The sequence below is a fragment of the Suncus etruscus genome, chromosome 18 (assembly GCF_024139225.1).
Source record: "Suncus etruscus isolate mSunEtr1 chromosome 18, mSunEtr1.pri.cur, whole genome shotgun sequence".
Lineage (NCBI taxonomy): Eukaryota > Metazoa > Chordata > Mammalia > Eulipotyphla > Soricidae > Suncus > Suncus etruscus.
In genome coordinates, this window is record NC_064865.1 from 5,481,571 (window position 1) to 5,502,253 (window position 20,683).

The window sequence follows — 20,683 nt, forward strand, 5'->3', positions numbered from 1 at the left end:
AGCATCTCCATAGAGGGATCAGAGGGGCACCGCATGCAGTAAGCAGATATTATATGCAAGTGTGCAAGTACAACCAATGTATCTCTAGAAGTGCAAGAAAGCTTGTACTTTTGAGTATAGAACTTGAGATCATCCCTGTCCTGTGGAAGGAGTTCCAGATGAATAATGCAGATGCTTATTTGACCTGTTCAGTTGGGCTCTTGAACCTTGATTCTATCATCCTCCTCCTTGTCCCACTACAATCGGCCTTCCTCCTCACCCCCTGTTTTGGTCCAACCCTAAACGTCAGGAATAGCTTTTGCAGAATTTCCTGAATAGATTATAATCATGCCAGTCCCCACTGCTGGGAGTGACTCTCTGGGCCCTCACTTGCCCCATGTGAATTACGGTCCATGGGCCAGTAGTGTTCCATTGGGGTGTTCTTGTCATGCAGCTTTTACTACTTAAGTTTTGCCTTTCAGTAAGCATGCAATAAATCAGGCGTCTGATTTTTGACTTCTTTTTTCCTAAAGTAGAGGACAGTTAATGACTCTGCTTAGGTCAATTACAAAAGGGAACTTTGAATAGTATGTCTCTGGGACATGGTTATATAAAATATTTTTGCTATTATTCTTTTTAAAAAGTGCATACATTGAATATGTTGGAAATAAATTATTGGCAAGAGTTCATTTGTATTTTCTTTGCTACTTTCAGTGCTCAGCTTTTTTTTTTTAACGTTGCAATATGTCTGGTATGGGGGGGGGGGCAAATAACCAAGTCTGGCTAATGAGATATAAAATTTATGGATAAGCTTCCAAAAAAGAACAGACAGTCATAGCTGGCGCTGCCTGGAACCCTGATGCAATGTCTGGAATGGAGCATCTATCTTGTGTCATAAGAACCATGAGAACAAGAGTCTCATGGGAGATGATAAAGGGAGTAAAGGCCCTTCAAGGAGCTGACCTGGGTGCTTTTAGGCAACTACAACCGCCTAGAACTTTACTCCCCACACTTCTTTCTGTGTGAGAAAAGCAAATTCCTATTAAGAAGTAAACATTTTGATAAAGAGTATTTCATTAAAGCAGGGCCCCAGAGCTAGTAAAATGTTATGTCAGTTTCTGCTAACTAAAGGGAAATAAAATATTTGTTTTAAACTCTGTAATCAGGTCTCTATAATATGTACTCAAACACTACCTTTGCCAATACATACAGATAGGGCCTCTCTTTCATTGTTATACTATTATTCTAGCACCTTACCCAATTTCTGGTACTGAGTGAATATTTTTTATAAGATGATCTATTCAGTGGGGTTTGAAGAAAGGCCAGGGGACCTTTATTATTCTTAAGAATAATGTTATTCTTAAGAATGTCTCACTGGGGTTATTCAATTTATTTTATCTCATAAGAGCACCTGCAACAATTCCTATTTCTTTGTACAATGCTACTTCTTGGTGACTTGAGGAGATGGAGGAATTGCCTTGGTTTGAGATGACCTGCTTTCCTCCAGGGTCATTAAGTTCAAAAGAGGGCCATAGCTTATATCTCTCTACCAGGTGACACAGTAGAATTGAAACATGAACTACTCCTGAGCAAAGAAAGTGTTGAGCATAACTTGTATTTGCTCACCTCACAATGGAAGCAAAACATAGATTACTGTCAGTGCTGTGGCAATGGGCATGGGACCATCAGTTATAACTGCATGCTGGGGATGGAGAAAGGGAGAGGCTGATAAGTCCTATGTTCAACTCCCTAATTTAGGATATTTAGGAAAGGATATGGACACAGAGAAATCCCTTTCTTACAATGATCAGTGCAAAGCCTCTTGAATCTGAAAGTCCTAGAAAAACTCCAAAACTTCAGGTTGGCTGGAAACAGTAGAATTTAGTATTTTGTGTTTTCTCTTTTAACTTTTGGTGAAGTTTCACCATTAACTCTGAATATGAACTATAGTCCATAAATATAGTTATAACAGTAAGAGTGGTGGATGGGAGAGATGGGGCTAATGTGCTTGCTTTACATGAAGCTGACGTATGCTTGCCCCACATACCCAAGTTTCATCAAGAGTCATCCCTGAGCACAGAGCCAGGACTAATGCCTAAGCACATCTGGGTGTGGCCCTATCCTACCTCCCCAAAGTAAGGGTAAAAAGGAAAGTTTCAGGCAAACAGCAATGCTACCCTACTCAGTCTATTATTAACTAGCTCTGGGTGACATTACCTTTTGGTTTTCTCACCATGGAACCCGATTTAATATCAAAGAGACAGTAGAAGCACATTACAGATTCTCAATTGAGAGCTTGGCCCAGTCAAAGACTAGCTAAACTTTAAATGGAGATGAGAAAATTACAAAGATCATCAAGAGGATGAAAGCCCTCCCGAAAGGTATCCCAGGCTGAAACTGAAAGCTGGGACAGGAAATGGTTCAGAGGAAAGTTCCCACAAGGATGAGGCAGGGTCAAACAAACCCTTCACCAGTTCTCAGATAAATGAGCAGACAGAGTAGACTCACCTTGAAGTCTTTGGGATTTAGTTTGTTCATTCGATAACAAGTGTTTATTGCCCTGGGTCAGGAGTTGAGCTGGACTTCACAGAAAATATTGGTCAGTGAGACAAGCTCATAGCATGTCCCAAAAGGAGATCCAGCCTACAATTAATTCCAAGTCCCAATGCACCTCCCTGCAGCACCTGGGAACTTTGGGAATCCAGCAAGGACTTACCATGTAAAAGTCTGTACTTTAATGAGATTCCTCAAATATTCAAGTATGCATATTCAAGTATGCATTCGTTAGCTTTTTAGGTAAATTAGCACAAGTCTGGTGTCAGTACTTAGAATATCAGAGCAGACACAACTTGAATGACGATGCACAAATAATAGGCATCTACCAGATATATGCCCTCACATGTATGTAAGAAAGATACATATGTGAAAGACGTGTATGAGAGAGACAGAGATATGTGCATGAGAGCATATAGATAAGCATGCTTGTATATAGATGCCACAAAGGCAAGAGGTTGGTGGCAAAGGGAGAGGGAATAGTAGGTGGAAACAGACGTGAATGAGCATTTACCTTGTGTTCAAATTAATCATTTATTGTTACTTTCTTCCCCAGCCCTTGATCTGAATCCAGGCCAGGGCAGAACTCGTTCTGGTCAGACGGGCGGGAAATTCCATCACATGGAATGGTGTTGGTGGTCTCTGCTCAGCGGCAGCAGCCGGGGCGCCCACACAGCTAACAGGGCTCCTTGCACTAATGAATGCGCCCACCCATGCAGGACCCTCCCCTCCCTGCCTCCGGGTGCCAGCCCCTTTCACACCACCAACCGCCATCCTCACTACTGCCCCAGGATTCATTTCAGGAACAAAATCCGTTACATTATAAATTGCCAGCATCCGCTTCAATAATGAACCCAATCAAAGATCCTCTGGAAGAATCCCCTGGGCAACTCCTGGGAGGTGTCAGAAGGAAATATTGGCCCCTTCCCCTCCCTCTCCTGCTGAGCATGAAGGACCCTCCCTGCTGCAGCTCTGCAGGCCCTGCCAGGACTCGGACACGGATCCCACCTAGAAGGGTTGTTTTTCTTCGAAGAATGAGAATCAGAGCAAAAACTTTAACCCCACAAACAAACAAAATGCCCTGCAAAGCTGTTTGCACAGGGAGTCTGCCAGGGAAGGAGACCTGAAGGGTCCCTTTATGACTAGAGGTGGCCTTTTTTTTTTTTTTCTTCAAAGGAGCCTGTCAGGGCTTCTTTAGGAGGAAGTGACAAGACAGTCACCTCATTATCCTCATCACTGGGGTGGTCCTGGACCACCGGGGAACCTCCCTGGTGATAACAGCCCCTGCAATGGTCCCCTTCCCAGGAGCCCATCCTGCTAAGGAGTGACACAGATCATCCTCATCCAATGGAATGGATCTGTGGCTGACAGCATAGATGCAGCCAGCAGCCTCTACCACTTTAGCGATGTCTGTGTGGCATGCCTTCTCTTTGGGGCATAGTGCCCTAAAACAACAAATTTTCACCTCAGAGCTGGTTACAGACTGCAGGAGAAGTGGGGGTCAAGTCTCTCCTCTGAGCTCCCAAGGATGTTATTATTTCTATGTAGACCCCAGGCGATGAGGGAGGAAGGGCATAAAACTGAGGAAGAGGGGAAGGAAACAAGCACTTTATGATTAAACAGCCTGACAGAAAATGTGTCCTCTTTTAGACGTGGCTGGCCACATCCTGGAGAATTTGGTAAAGGCTCCACCTCGCCTACCCACCACCTTCCTCCTACCCAGGGCCTTTGAAAACGGAAGGGATTGTTATTTCTTAACTAGTAGCCCTCCCAGGCCATTTTGTTTTTTTCTCAACCCCATTTGTATTCTCAAGTCAAGGAAGTATTTAGCAATAAAATTTTGATGAGGAAGGACAAACGAAGTTTTGCAGGGAGTTTGACACTGGGTAGCATCTATTAGATGTGGAGGACATGCTAGAAGGCGTTTTCCAGCCCCTGAAGAGAGCTGATCTCTTCTTAACCGCCAGCCAAAGTTTGGGCAAAACCAAATCCCTGTGACAGCAAGAGAAAGTTACTGGCAAATTTTTAGCCCTTCTAGGATAGAATGCCCTAAATTGTCCCTAACGACTATCTCCTGCTTCTGCCATAAGAGGGCAGCACATGCCTTTATTACAGAGAACACTGAACTCTGTTCAAAGGTGGACATGGATGATTGGTGAAAGTAGAAGCAGGGCCATTAACAGATATCACATATTAATGCCTACTATGTCAGAAAGTACCCTAAGGACTCTCATTAATGAATTTCATTAACAAAATGCAAGAAGAGATTATCTTAAAATCTAGGCTACTAGAGAGCTAGTACAGGGGTAATATGCTTGTCTTTATCTGAGTATTGGTTCAAATCCTGGAACTGCATATAGTTCCTAAGCCCTAGCAAGAATTATCCATGAGCAAAGAGCCAGGAGTAAAGCTCTGAACACCAACAGATATGTGTCTCCCCTCCCACCCCCACACCTAACCTCTATATTAGAAATGTTGACACACTAAGAGGTATAGAAATTAAGAGAACTTTCTATTACATTCTGGAACTACCTAGAAGAGAGATTAGAAAATGATAGTCCCAAGGACAAAGCCAGTCTACCGTGTGTGTGTGTGTGTGTGTGTGTGTGTGTGTGTGTGTTTTAATGGCCTTTTAACCCCAAAAAATGTTTTGGACATTTTTAGAGTTGGAAACAAACCTCAAAAAAATACTTTGTGACATAGGAAAATAATATGAAATTAAATTCAGTGTCAATAAAAGAAATTTTATTGGAACATAGCCACTTGTTTATGCATTGTCTATGGCTGATTTTCTTTTTAGGGTATGTCAGGGGCCTCACCATGCAGTGTCAGGAACTGAACTCAGAACTACCACATGCAAAGCTTGCAGTCTAACTCTTTGAGCCATCTGACAGCTCAAATGGTAGATTTGGTAGAACTAAAACAGTTCTAGTAGTTCTAACAAAGCAATGAGCTATTGCAGCAACCTACTCAGTCATCAATGTCTGAAATATTTGCCAGTTGACCTTGTAGAGAATAAAGATTTTTCCACCTCCTGGTTTAAAATCTAAGAACTGTCTTATTCTACAAAGCAGACACAGGACTTAGTGAGCACTGGTTATGAAAGTAGACAGGAGTCCCAGAGACATCTTGATGTTGTGCTGACCTTGATGGCATTCTTGCCAACAAAGTAACTTGCAGTCTCTAGAAAGTTGCAGGAAGTTAGCTTTGGGAAGGTCTCAGAAAATTCCCTACTATAAGAATAGACCTCTCCTATGATCCACTGGTTCCACTTCTTGACATCTATCCCCCAAATACTAAAAATAAAATTCAAAAGTATATATGCACACTTATATTCATTGCAGCACTTGAAAACAATAGACAGGATATAGAAACAAGCCAAAAGTCTAAAACAGATGAATGGATAAAGAAGTTGTACATACAAATGCAATATAATATTATGCACTGTAAAGAAAAGTGGAAATCAAACAGTTTTTAGCAACATGGATGGAACTGGAAGCTAATATATGAAGTGAAATTAAGTCAGAGGTAGAAGAAGAAATACCAAGATATAACTCATCTGTAAGAAAAAGATGGGAAACAAGGGAATAGATAGTATCAAATACTGAAAACCCACTGGCCTTGGATGACAAAATTTATTAACAAATACTAAAGGAATGAAAATTGGACAGAAATTACATAAGAACAGTGAAGGAGTTATAAGCACTTTGGTGGGTGAAGGGGTTCAATAACTGTATACTACTATTATAAACCTTAACACTGTTGGAACCACATTACAAATGTCTGCCACAGAAGGGGAAAGAAGAACAAGGAGAATAGGAGGGAAAAGGAGACATTGGTAGTGGGAAATGTGCACTGGTGAAGGGTGTTGAAATTGAAACTCAATTGTGAACTTTGTCACTGTTTATCTCACAGTGATTCAAAATTAAAAATTTATTTCTACAATTGGTTAAGTTTAAACTTTTTCACATTCCATATCTTTGAAATCCCACTATCTTATAAAGTACAGTCATTAAATAATAGTGTCTTATGAGGATCAGTTACTTGATATTAAGGGAAATCCTACCTCCAAATGATTGTCCCTATTTCTTGCCTTGACAGGATTCTCACTATTCTGTGCATGGAGGGAGGGAATTGTGTATAAAGCAGGACTTCAGATTCTTTGGATTTAATTAATTACTCACTGAGCTGAAGTCTATTAGTGGCCATGCTCTATTGGTGTCACATAAAGAGGGACTTAATGTACTTACATAAAGTTCTTGCATATTTTATTATAAAGGAGGGAGGGTGCAGAATACTGCAGTTAGCTGCAAAGCTCACAGGTGCCTCGAGGCTCAGCTGCTGGCAGTTTGAGGTACCCACCCAAGGACTCCAGTTTGTAGTGACCCACCCTGTTGCTACCACACAGTGGGGTGGTAGGGGAGAGGAGAAGAGAAAGAGAGAGGAGGTAGAAACCAAGTCATTTTATTCCCATATGAAGTCTGAAGTCTGCCACTATGTACTTGGAGTTTTCTGTGAGAGAGAGAGAGAGAGAGAGAGAGAGAGGAATAGGTAGAAGTTTACCAACCAGAGGAGATTGGAGAGACCTATATATATATGGGCTTGAGAGAGAATAGGGAATGAAGGATAGATACAGAGAAGGCAGCATCTCCAGCCCACCTTCCCCACACACCCAAAAGGACTGGCAGGTGCTATTCCTGTCTCTACCCTGAGCCGCCCTCTAACCGTCAAAGTTTTCTATTTAATACCACTGAACAGAGGGTGTATCCTGGGGCATGTCCCAGTCCAATTCCAAGGGTGTGTCCAGTCCAACTCCCATTACATGTGGTGTCCAAGGATGTGTCCAAGTCCAATTACCATTACATCAACAGAGGATGACTACTGTAAAGGTCATTGACTCCCTTGGAGAGAGAGAGATTGAAGGGGTGTATGGGACATTGGAGATCCAGGCAGGAGGCAGGAGGGGAGAAGAGTCAGGACATCAGCAAGATGACTGCTCATAGGGACACAAACCATTGGGGACATGGTAGGGAAAGGAAGAGTCCCAGTGCTTTGGAGCCGATTTCCACCAGCACTGCACTCAATGCATGTGCTACTGAAGAATGTACCTTTCAGAGGAGAAATATTTGGCTTGGATGGAGAAAGGAGACAGGAAGGAGCAAGCATACAGTGTGGTAGGTGGGTTGGGGCCTGCTGTCTTTCCTGAGAGCCCAACAAGATATGAGAGGGGGAGGAAGAGTCAGGCAGCTAGTGGCTGATACTGAAACAAGAACTGAAGTGTCAACCATAATCCCATTTTCCATTGGTGGGGGTGAGCATCCCAAGGAAAATTCATGAGCTTCCCAAGACTCCGAGAATACCCTGATTTTTCTTCAGTTTATGTGATTTCGAGGATTTTTTTTTTTTTTTTGGTCTTCTTCAGTAAGTATAGTCACAGGTGGGAAACTTAGGTAGGAGAAAGCCTGAACACTCTTTAGGAAACAGAATGACAACTGCTTGGAGAACTTCCTAGCTAATGGTGGCTCTTTTTTTTTTTTTTTTCCATCCAAGGATCTCAGATCAGGAGGAGATGAGAAATGCTAACCACTCAGCTCTGGGGAAAAGTAAGACTTGAATTTGCATGAGGAAGGTGGAGGAAAGAAGGGCAAAGCCCCAAGAAGGTGCTTTACATTTGGGGGTCATGTGTCCTTGATTCTCTGGGACAAGACTTATTTTTTATGACCTGATTATTTTCAGGTAGGCAATTTGGATTGTCAGTCTAGAAAGGAGTCTCCTTAAGGATGACTAATGAAGGACAAAAGTCAGAGTGAAACTGATCTGAATCTAGGGTTTGTATTCAAGACCCAGAGTCCAGTCCAGTTGTATATCCCCAGGAAGGTATTCAAAGGCTTTTACAAAGTTCATAGGCCAGAGTGATAGTACAGTAGATAGCTCATTTGCTTTGCATGTGCTCAACCCAGATTTGATCCTGATATCCCTTATGGTTGCCCTGAGACTGCCAGGAGTAAGTCCTCAGGGCAAAGCCAGTACTAACCCCTGAGCACTGCTAAGTGTGACCCCAGAATAAAACAAACAAGCAAACATTTTTATAATGTTAGAAGTATTTTATCCAGTCAAATATAAAGATATTCAGACAGAGTCTGATAAGTTCTTGAGAATTATCCAAATGTGGAAAAGGGGGTAGGGAAGACACCTGGTAGTGGTCTCAGCCCATAGAGTTGAGAACTGAGATGGGCACAGACAGATAGCTGTGAGCCCTAAAAATGACCAAGAGAAGATATGAAGTTTTGGCAACCCAGCCCTGAGGCTACTGAGAGAACCCAGGAGTCTTGAAGAAAAGACTGGCTTGTGGGAGTAGAAAGAAAATGAATTTTAGATATAGAGAAGACTCAGGAGAAGATCAAAGGGCAGGAGAGGGGTGCAGCCCAGAGGGCAGAAATACAATGAGAAATCACAGCAGCATAAGGCAGCCAGGAGTTTACTGCCAGCAGCACTGAAGGCAAAGAAGTGACAGACCAGAGAAATGGAAAACCACAGCCTCTCCTGACTTCTCAAGTCAGAAATATTTGTTATACATCAAAGTTTGAATTTATCTTCACTGCAGATACCCTGCTGGTTTTATCTTCACCCTAGAGGAGCTACTTTTTTTTGAGTCTCCACTTGGCTTTTTTATCTCGTTTCCTCCTAGTGCATGTAGTTGGTCTGCAGCTTATGTATCATCCTTCTGAGTAGGTATCAAGTCCTTCTGCGATAGGAATGGTTATAAATTTTAAAACATAAGACTCACAAGGACCTGAGCGTGCAATCATGGAATATTTTCATATATCTGGCCTGAATAATTGGATGGATGACAGTAGAACTAAGGGGCATGTGCTATATCCTATAGCATATTCAGAGGTTACCTCCTCTGTACCTCGTTTGGCCATTAATACTCATTTCTACACTACTTATTTCTTATACTTATTTATACACTACTTTCTACACTATTTTACTATTTCTACTACATATTTCTACACTACTTTGTTTTGAAGATGATTGTGTCTCCCTGAATAGGCTTTATATTCTCTGAGGACGCTACTTCTTGGGGGAATTGAGTTGCATATGTATGTCACAAGACATGCCTCCAAGTAATTTCATTTTTTCCCCTTTGGTCTTTGGACCACATCTCAGGAATTACTCCTGGCAGTGCTCGGGGGACCATATAGATTGCCAGAAATCAAACCCAGATTGACTGCATGCAAGGCAAATGCTCTATCCACTGTACTATTGTTCCAGTTCTTCAAATGGTTCTTGATCCTACACTAATTTACTGTCTCCACACCCTGGAAAAAAACCCTGACTCCTCAGGCAGGAGCTTAGACAGAATCTAAGCAATGCACTGATGCAAATAGCTCAGAAAAATGCCAAGGGAACACAGTTGGAAATAACAGCATTAATGTAAGCAAATTGATATAGAATTTGCATGCATCACTGGGAAAACTGAGGTGCATGGAGTTGATAAGACCTGTTCAATGTTTCATGAACAACAGAAGCAACGGAAGCACAACCATATGTCCCTCTTAACAATCTAGTTGTCTCCTTCTGGAGGGAGCATATCCAGAAGTGCTTGCTCCTGGCTCTCTGCTTGATGATCTCACCTGGCAGGGCTCAGGGGACTATATGTGGTATTAGAGGTTGAACCCAGGTCAACTACATGCAAAGCAATGCCTGACGTACTTATAAATTAAGGGAGTTTGCATGAAAAACCTTGTTGATACCATTTAGTAACTTGAAGGCATTCTTCGATCTATTTTAGAGATGCTGAAACAGGATCAGAGAGACCCTCTTGGAAGAAACTTGGAAGAAACTTGTTTGGCTACTAGTGGCCTATTTGAGATTCATACTCAGTTCAGAAAAGCCTTCTCATGCTTGCACTACCTGCTGAAGACCATGAGTTCATCAAGGACAAGGATTTGTCAGTGCCTCACACAGTGCTGGGTACAAGGACTGCATTTGGCATGTGCGTTGGGAATTGGAGCCCCTTCCAGCTATCTGTGTTTAAATAATGGACAGAAAGCCAACTTAAAATGTATATGAGGGATGAAGAACACTTCTTTGAGAGACTCTCCTCCCTGAGTTTCACTGACTAGGAAAACTAATTTTAGGGAACCACTAGAAAATTTGCCATGGTGGTTTCTGTGTCCACCACAGACAAAGAAGTTTGGCCACACAGAACTGTGCCAGTATTGCATTGTTTCATGCAAACAGGCTTCATGAAGAAACAGATGCTAAACTCGTTGGTGGGATGGTTTGGGCATTATAATGGGTAGTAGGGGAAGTAATGGAGGACTTTGTCCAAGAGTAGAATAAAAATATCTAAAGGGATAATCTGAAAAGGGGGCTATATGGCAAGAGACACAGGACTGCATATCTGGAAAAATTATTGTAAAAGCCATGCAGAAGCAGGCGAGTGACCAGCAGTGCTGATGCTGGAGCTAGGATAGGCAGAAATGAGCTAGGCAGAACAGAGTGGGGTCAGCAGCCATGCAATCAGATTCAGAAGCCACACTGACACTCCCTGCAAGGACAGAATCTGAGAAAACTTTTAGCCCCTGACTGTGAAACTAAAAAAAAACAGCTGACCATACTAGAGCTATCCTGGTCCAGATGACAAAATTGGTTCACCTGATCATATGGAGGCCTACTGGATCATGGGAAGGAGCAGAGGAGAAAAGGAAGGAGTGGGAAAACTCTAGTTCCAAAGCCACAGCTCTCTTCTCTCCCTTCACAGTTAGGGACAGTTTTTCCAAAATGTAGGCAATTAACATGTCCACCCACCCTCTTGCTTATTTCAGTTTTCAGGAGTCCCGAGTGGTCCATAGCATATTCCTGTAGCAGGCCCAAACATGCCAAACATGTTTTTTCAAGTCTCCCTTCCCATATCTCTATGTTGTGTTTCTCCTCTGTGATAAAGACCCTAGTCATTGGATGTAGCAACTACACAAAATTTACTAAGTCCCTGAATCTCATCTTGAGAACTTTACATTTGCAAGGGCCTTATTCCCAAAATGAGTCATCTTTGGAGGACCCTGGTAGACATGGACTCACCGCAGGACTCAAACAACAATGGTTCAAGAATACTTCATGTTTTTATATTTTTTTCCAAATGCATTCAGTTCCTAATCCTCAATGGACACTCCTTACAAAGCCTCCTCACGCACCAACAAAGCTACCATTGCTTTCCTAGTTTGGCAGTGTTGGTTTCTTCTCCTACTTTCTGCCTATTGCATTTTCTTCCCATCCTCTGGAATGCCACCCTATGTTGTCATCCAACTGATACCCTCTTCTCCCTTTGGCCCAATTGAACCCCCTTCAAAAATCTGTATCAAAGTGCCCAGAGACAAATTCTTGCTCTGAATAGCAATAAATAGGTAGGTATCGTTTTGCCCTTGCATCTGATAATTATCATATTTTTAGACTCTTCTTCAAGCCATCCTTTGTCTCTTATTTTATTTTTTTCATATCTTCTGTTAGCATTCCACCTGGAAGACTGAAAAAGTTATTTTTCTACAATTAGTTCTATTCCTGTCAAAATTCAGTTAACTACCTTTCTCTTTTCCATTCCTGGAAAATCAAGGATCTACCATCCTGTTTTGTGTATTGTGAGCTAATCTGATGGTTGATCATTCACTCATCAAACCTATGAAGCACATATTATTTGTTCATTCCTGTAAATTCATGAGGTACTGCTCCTACAATGTCCATTCATTCCTGAAGATTTAGGAATCACTGCTCATTCATTCACTCATATTCACAAAGTTGTATGAGTACTTACACTGCTTGGCTCTTGGCTGGCCTCCAAGCTCCAGACTGTAAGACTGCCTCCTTACCTCAAAGGATAAGCAAGCTTTCTCATCCTCTTTCCTTTGCCTGGCAAAACTAATCACAGTTTTTCAAGTGTTTTACATGCTCAGTTTGACAATTTCATTCAAATTCCTTTAGCTAAATCTTAAAGGACAATGTCAAATGAAGAGCTAAGCACTTCATACTTAACAGAGGGGTTCAAATTCTTCTGAGATGGCACCATAAAGAAGTGATCAGCTCTCTGCCCAATGGCAGAAAATAAGGGTCAGTTGTAAGAAAAAGAGTCAGATTTTGAACATTTGCTTCATGGGCATCCTGCACCTGTAGCAAGTAAGTAGGGAGGGTGGGGCGGTGGCATTGGATGACTGAGACTTGCTTCCATAACTTACCACCAAGGTGACATTCTGCCTGACAACCCTCTAATGCACACTGCATCCAAAATGGATGTTGAATGTGTCATGAATCTAGGACAAACCACTAATAATAGTAGGTCAAAGAAACACCTGCTGTGTGGTGTATTCAAGTCAGATGCACAATACAAGTAGAATTCTCTTTCTTCAGCAAAACAATGATGGGCATGGCATCAGCCAACAAAATGATACCTGTTGTATCAAATAATTAACGATTGAGCTGGATGGCGGTGGATGGCGAAGGATGGAGGCCTTTGTCCTTAGGCCCCGGCCACGTGGCTTCATCCCTCATCATCCGGCGGGTCTGGGGTCCAGGAAAGCGACAGGTATTGAACTCACTCACAGGCAGGCATCAGGAAGCATCAGCTTTATTCATGCCCTGACCACCACAGGTGTGTGGCCTATCTCATAACCTTTCAAGCATTTGGCCATTCTTAGCCCTGCATCTTATAATTCAGCCATCTTCCTTTGGCCTCCATCCTGGTCAAAGACCAAAAGAGGCAAAGAACCTAAAGCCAGCGAGCGCAGCAGGGCAGCACCCTTAATTCTCTGGCTTCAGGGTTTATCTACCTATTCCAAGACCCCTCCCAGGAATGGGCCGGGTCTTGCAGGTAAGGTTACACCTAATATTCAGTTTCCAAGACCCCCCCCCCAGAAATGGGCGGGTCTCAGATAGCTACAGCTAGATCCAGGGTCTTAGATAGGGACACCTACAGATACCATCTTTTTTTCCTGGTAGTGGGGACACAAAGTGCAGTTTAATGACAAGTAGAACCAATGACATGGGTTCCAGATGCTTCTCTAAAAGGGGTACCTGCCATGCAATGGGGCAAATAGAAGATAACCTGATCAAGGCCCAGCACAGCTTGGGGTGGAGGATTTGGGTGGTAGGGAGTCACTCACCAGCATTGTTTTGCTGCTTGGTGTTCTTGATGTAGGCAGAAAACTTGGAGAAAATATCGATGCCAGCTGTATTGGATTCCCGGTGCTTTGCCGCTAATCTGGGGTACCTGATAAGGAAACGTGATCAGCAATATTTGGTCAGAAATCCTGGAGTTTCTTTAAAGGTGAGCCTATTCCTATCATGAGAAGCAATGCTTCGGATTCTAGTTGAATCTACAAGTCTTTTGGAGAGAAGTTCATCCTACAAGGGTGTGGGGCACTCTCAGCATTACTTCACTGACCAACGTCCCCCACAAAAAAACAAAATCAAGCAAAGAAAACAAACAAAAAATAGACCAGAGAGGAGCAAAGTACAGGCACTGCTCAGAAATGTTCTACCTGGGAGCACTTACAATGATGCTGCAGAAAAGAAGACTGATCAGGACCTAGATAGATAATAGAAGGGTAAGACATTTGCTTTGCATTCAGCTGACTCTGGCTTAATTCCTGAATATTGAGTGAACTCAGAGCACTGCAGAGCATTACAGGTCTTCTGAACATTACAGAGCCATTAATATCGCCGTGATATTAAACTTTTTTCAGGATCATTTAGCAGGAAGGAGCCCAAGTATATCTTCCTCTTCATGGAATATTAATTGTTATTGTTATTTTTACATATTTTAATTAATATCTTTATTTAAACATCTTGATTACAAATATGATTGTAGTTGGGTTTCAGTCATGTAAAGAACATCCCCCTTCACCGGTGCAACATTCCCACCACCAATGTCCCAAATTTCCCTCCTTCCTACCCCACCCCCGCCTGTACTCTAGTCATTCATTCACATTGCTATGATAATTCTCAGGGTATTTATTTCTCTAACTGCACTGACTACTCTTTGTGGTGAGCTTCATGTCATGAGCTGGTGGGCAAAGTGAATTACAAATCTTTCCCAGTAATATTTAAGGCACATAGTAATAATGAATGAGGGCATTCCCACCACCAGTGTTGTCCTCTCTCCACCCTGTTCCCAGCATGCATAGTTTAAAAAAAAAATGGCTTGAATCTCCATTCATCATGGAAAATAAACAACAAGAAAAAAGAAAAACAAACAAGAATCTAATCAAAATTTAAAATGAAATTGTTTTTATCACAGTTTCTATCCAATTTACATTAATATTTTTTGGGTGGAATAGGCCCAATGATGCTCGAGAATTATACTTGGCTCTGTGCTCAGAAATTTCTCCTGGCAGAGTTGGAGAACCATATGAGGTGCCAGGGATCAAATCTGAATGGGGGGCCAGTGAGGTGGCGCTAGAGGTGTGTGCCTTGCTAGCGCTAGCCAAGGAAGGACCTTGGTTTGATCCCCCGGTGTCCCATATGGTTCCCCCAAAGCCAGGGGCAATTTCTGAGCGCTAGCCAGGAATAACCCCTGAGCATCAAATGGGTGTGGCCCAAAAAACAAAAAACCCACAAATCTGAGTGGGGCCACTCAGTAGTATAGTGGGGCCACTGTACTATGTCTCCAGATCTCCAACCCACATTAAAATAACACCTCTGTTTACATGTCATATGGTCTAGGTCCAGCTGCCTAAACCATATTTGGTGCTCATTCTGAAGCCTCCCTTAAAGCCATTTCTGGAAAAGAAGGGGAATTTTATGAAACGTCCTTCATACACTTCTTTTTCATATGTAGCAGTAAGTGCCATCAGAACCGTCATTTTCAAGGATTTTAATTTCAGGCATGGAAATAAATTTGCAACAATTCTGCCTCATCTCCCTTGCACAATCTCATCTGAAGCCAGAAAAATATAAAATCAGGAGATTAAATTATTTCCCATTGGAAATAATAACTAAAGCTGAATGAGTAAAAATTACTTGCATGTGAATCTATGGATTTAACGCCAACAGTGTCATCTGAATAATTAAGAAATAATACTATTCCAAAATTATTTTATATGCAGGGGTGGGAAGAGATGGGAAATACCTTCTTGGTTATTATTATTTTTCATTTTGGAGACCTCTGTGATTTCCAGGGAAGAAATTTTAAACTTCAAGCAGATTGGTTGCTTCATGGTAAAAAAGAAAAAAATACCACTGGGTTGGCTTGTATTATGGTTTGAATTATTTGAACTAAATGGCCTTTCATTTACTATGGTCCTTCCATGTTTTTGCTCAACTGGTCCATCTGCTTGGGTTGTCCTTCTTGGGGCCATGTTAGGATCTTTTTAAGTTTGAATAGTGTCCTGGAAAGAAGTTCACTGTTCCAGCCTTTTTCATCAGGCAGATAATGAAAGCAATGCCATTAATATTTTATAGGAGAGCAACTTGATATCAGAGAGGTGAATGACCATCTAAAGACTCATGGACAATGAATAGTGAGGGGTCATGAGAGTGGGATTTCTTGATTCCAGACTCTATCAGTACTTCTATGCTATCAGTACAAACTTTTGGAGTACCCATGAGATGCCAGGTACTGTTCTGGTTCTTTTCCACCTACTCATCATCTTCTCTTCAGATTGGTACTATACAGGCTTCATTATTCATATGAGAAAAACTACACACAGAGGAATGAAGCTATTAGTTTAAGGTGATGTAGTTAGTTGATAGATAGAATCACAATGCTCTTAAATTTCACAACTGTGGTCTCTCATTCACTCTATATCTTATCCTCAAAGTCCCCAGACCCTGATAGAAACAGATTAAGCACCAGTGAAGGGGGTGTTCTTTACATGACTGAAATCCAACTACTATCATATTTGTAATCAAGGTGTTTAAATAAAGATATTATGATTAATAATAATAATAATAATAATAATAATAATAATAATAATAATAATAATAATAAAGAAACAAGATTGAGTACCACAGATACAATTCCCCCAGTCACCAGCAGGGGGCATTCTGCACAGGTTCTGCACACAAATATCCTGAGTATACTGGGAATGGTCAAATTCATCTGACTTCATCAGGATCACAAAGCAAGATGCAAGGTGATCTTCCTAGCAAGAAAACTTAGGATAATCTTTCCCTATTTTGGCCTTCCGCCTAGAACCTGGCATGTTCTTCAAGTTTATTGCCTTGAATTATTATTAGTAAGTACCATAGTGCTCATTGATTTTACTTCATAGTGCAGAGAAACGACCTAGTAAATGATTTTCTTTTGGGTTTCTGGGCTCTGTTTTGCTTTATGTCATCATTTGATCAGACTTCCCATTATCTGACCATTTTGTTACAATAGGGTGGTACCATGAGTAGGTGGTACCCCAGATAAAGGATAGAAGGTTACATGGTCAGAAGGATCATGGTAGTACTGTTCTGTATTCTACATACTGAGATTTACCTCCATAGTTTTACTGAACAGTGTGGTATCCCCTTTGTAGTCAAATTCTGTGAAAAGTATGTTTTCAATATTGATCTGATATATTTCCATGGCATTAATGATGGAAATTTATTTTAGCCTCATATTTAAACCATATCTTAATGCATAAATAAGCAGCATACAGACTATAAAATGAGTTTTCATTCAGAAACAGCTCTTTTTATGGGGGGTACACCTGGTGACACTAAGGGGTTACTCCTGGATATGCACTGAGAAATAGCTCCTGGCTTGTGGGACCATATGGGATACTAGGGTATCGAACCATGATCTGTCCTAGGCTAGCACCAGCAAAGCAGACGCCTTACAGCTCTATGCCACCACCTTGGCCCCAAACAGTTCTTTTTCAATAAAAACTTCTTTTAAATAAAATTGTGATGTGGTCTGATAACAATCAAAAGATGGTAAATTTCTCTAAACCAGGGTTTTATGGACATATAAACATTGGCTTATACTCTGCCCTATGCTAAAAATAGCTTTTAAATTTTATATGAATGAAAAATATCAAGAGAAATATTTGGGATTGGAGCAGTGTTACTAGAGGTAAGGCATCTGTCTTGCAAGCACTAGCCTCGGATGGACTGTGGTTCGATCCCCTGGCATCCCATATGGTCCCCCAAGCCAGGAGCAGTTTCTGAGCACATAGCCAGGAGTAACCCCTGAGCCCACCAGGGTAGCCCAAAAACCAAACAAACAAGCAAACAAAAAAAAGTAATAGTAATTTTCTCAATGTCAAATCAGTCATCTTTGTCAAATCAGTTGGCCACTATGTGCCTCATTTCCCCAGACTGCTAATAGAGGGGGACAGGGAAGGGCTATAGAAATGTTGGTAAATAAAAATAAATCAGTGTGGACAAAGGGAGGACTATAGAAATGTTGTTAAATAATTAACATTTAAAATATGAGAGGTTTTTTTTTTTTCAGTAGTTCAGATCTACTGACTTTACTTACCGAGTATGTCCCACCTCCTTCTTACCCCTAGCCACTTTCATGGTCATCGCCTTATTTCAATTAAACTGTCTATCTTGCCAGAAATATGATCCATTGGCTCCTTCCATGTTATTTCTCTTTCTCCAACATGTCAATCTGAAAACTGACTTAACTTTCCTAGGAGGCACTTGTGTGCTGCTGGTCTATGAACATGTCCTTTTCACTTCCCCTCTTGTACTTACATACTTCATTCAGTCATGTATACTGGATTGCTCTCTTTCTGTCATCTATCTATCTATCTATCATCATCTATCTACCATCTATTTATCTATCATCTATCTATCTACCTATCTATCAACTATATATATTTCTATCAATCATATATCTATATCTATATCTATCTATCTATCTATCTATCTATCTATCTATCTATCTATCTATCTATCTATCTATCTATCTATCTATCTATCTATCTATCTATCTATCTTTGAGAAGGCCTGTGCTCTCTATTGAGTACTTTACTCTCTTGCTCACTTGCTCTCTCCCCCAACTTCCCCAGAATTTCCAAATAAAACCCATTTTTACTTAACAAAAACATTCAAGGGATCACAGAGAGACAATACAAGGATTAAGACACTTGCTTTGCATGCAGTGAATCCCAATTCTATTCTTACTACTGTTATTACTATTCTACTCTACATATGGTCCCCTGACACCACCAGGGTTCACTCCTGAGCACAGAGCCTGGACTAGGCACAGTGTGACTCCACATCATTAAAGCAAAGAAGAAAACGAAACTTTCCCAGGACCATCCTGCAAAAGGGAAACCACACATGCCTTCCTCTCTATGTGACATTGTAACAGTTTAGAAAATGATGGTTTTAGTTCTTATTGACCATGTAGGTAAATGAACATGTCTAAACTTTCAGAATTATTTTTACTTTTCTGTACTTCTGTTCCCTCAGGGTAGCTTCTTTAACAGATGAGAACCTGCAGCCTTCTGGTCTCCTCCTGACTACAGTTTCCCTTCAAAAGAGGAGTTGCTTTTACTCCATTTTTTTCTCCTATGATGATGGACTTAACTTGGTCTAATTTATGACTTTTATTCTTGCTTTGGTGTGATGGTGGCATGTTGTGACATTCCCTCCCTGCTGTCATATTTTTATTCTGTCAGCCTTTCAGCTTTATTTTGAAATGGGGTGGGGGTTTTGCTGTAAACATGGCAACGTGAACAAGTGAAAGGATTTGTCCAGCGGACAAAGGGAAGGAACACTTCCCAGGGTTCACACACCACTGTATCTAGAAGAGGAAAACAGACTTCCTTTACTTAAGTGTCTGTTGCAGGAGGGGAAGCTTTGCATAGCATCTTTAAAATTAGCTGCCTTTTAAGGGTGACAGGAATGAAGAGTTCTCTACTCTGGACTGATGAGGCTCCTTTGGGAATCTTTCTCCTTAAAAATATGATATATAGTAGACATAATGCAGGGGGTAAGGTACTTGCCTTGCATGAGGCCAAACAGGGTTTAATCCCTGACATTAAATATGGTCCTCCAAGTACCACCAGGATTAATTCCAGAGTACAGAGCCAAGATTAAGTCCTGAGCAACTTGGGGGAGGTGACCCAAGACCAAAAAAAGAGGGAGTGGGAGGATTTAACCCTGATTATCCTAGTTCCCACGCAGGACTCTTTCCTGTCTTCCACTAAAGAAATGGGCTACTCCTTACTTTTCAGGGGTCAAAGTCTCTTCCAGGAACTCCTCGATCTTGTTGACATCTGTCTTCACATCTCCATTGAAGGTCAGGAAGGGCGGGTGGGTGCCAGGGGCCAGGTTGTGCAGGTCAGCTGGCTTTCTGCAAAGACAGCAAGATCCAGCACATGGTGAGTAACCCGGTGACAGCCATCAGGCCAGTCAGCAAAATCAAGTTTATGGCATGGGTGTAGGTCAAGGGAGTTGGAGAAAGTTCTGACAGAACATGGTGTGCCACAGAAAATCACAAACATCCTAAGAGAAGCCAGCTGGAGTTGCATACCAATGGTAAGGCAGAGAACCACCCCAGGAGACTCTAAATGAGAGCACCATTTCCAGTCCAGGACAGTTGGACTTCAGTTTAAAAAAATTCTATTTCCAGTGAAATTAATTGGACTAAAGAGAACTCCAAGCTTTAAAAAAGAATAAATGCATTGAGAAAGAAGAGATAGCACAGTGGTAAGGTGTTTGCCTTGCATGCAGAAGGACAGTGGTTCGAATCCCAGCATCATATGGTCTCCAGAGCCTGCTGGGGGCAATTTCTGAACATAGAGCCAGGAGTAATCCCTGAGTGCTGCCGGGTGTGACCCCAAAACAAAAAACAACAACAACAACAACAACAAAAACCCATAAAAGAATAAATGTAGGGACAGAAATGGGGATCAAAGTACAGCACATGCCTCACATATACAAATTCCTGGGTGCCAGTCCCAGGGGCTGCAAAATATTAATTAAAAACACTAAAATAAATGGACTGTAGAGTACATTGGGGTAAGATATTGCCTTGCATGTCGCAGACCATAGGTCAATCCTTGGCATATCTAGTCTCCTAAGCACCACCAGAAATGATCCCTGAGCACAAAATAGGGAGTAAACCCTGAATACAGCCAGGTGTGGTCCTCCGAAAAATTTATATTGGGACAACAGAGATAGTACAGAGGATAAGCCTCTTGTTTTG

At 41.6% G+C, this 20,683-nt stretch overlaps 1 protein-coding gene across 2 annotated transcripts in view; it reads right to left on the reverse strand.

Moving 5' to 3' along the window:
* The window catches only part of CLIC5 (chloride intracellular channel 5), a 197,786-nt gene that overhangs the window by 21,517 nt on the left and 155,586 nt on the right, over nt 1–20,683 (reverse strand). For both annotated transcript variants that reach the window (XM_049765513.1, XM_049765514.1), the window contains exons 3-4: nt 19,703–19,828; nt 13,689–13,795 (exon numbers count right to left, since the gene is read on the reverse strand). In XM_049765513.1, coding sequence (XP_049621470.1) covers nt 13,689–13,795; nt 19,703–19,828 — 233 coding nt within the window. The remainder of the gene's footprint in view (nt 1–13,688; nt 13,796–19,702; nt 19,829–20,683) is intronic.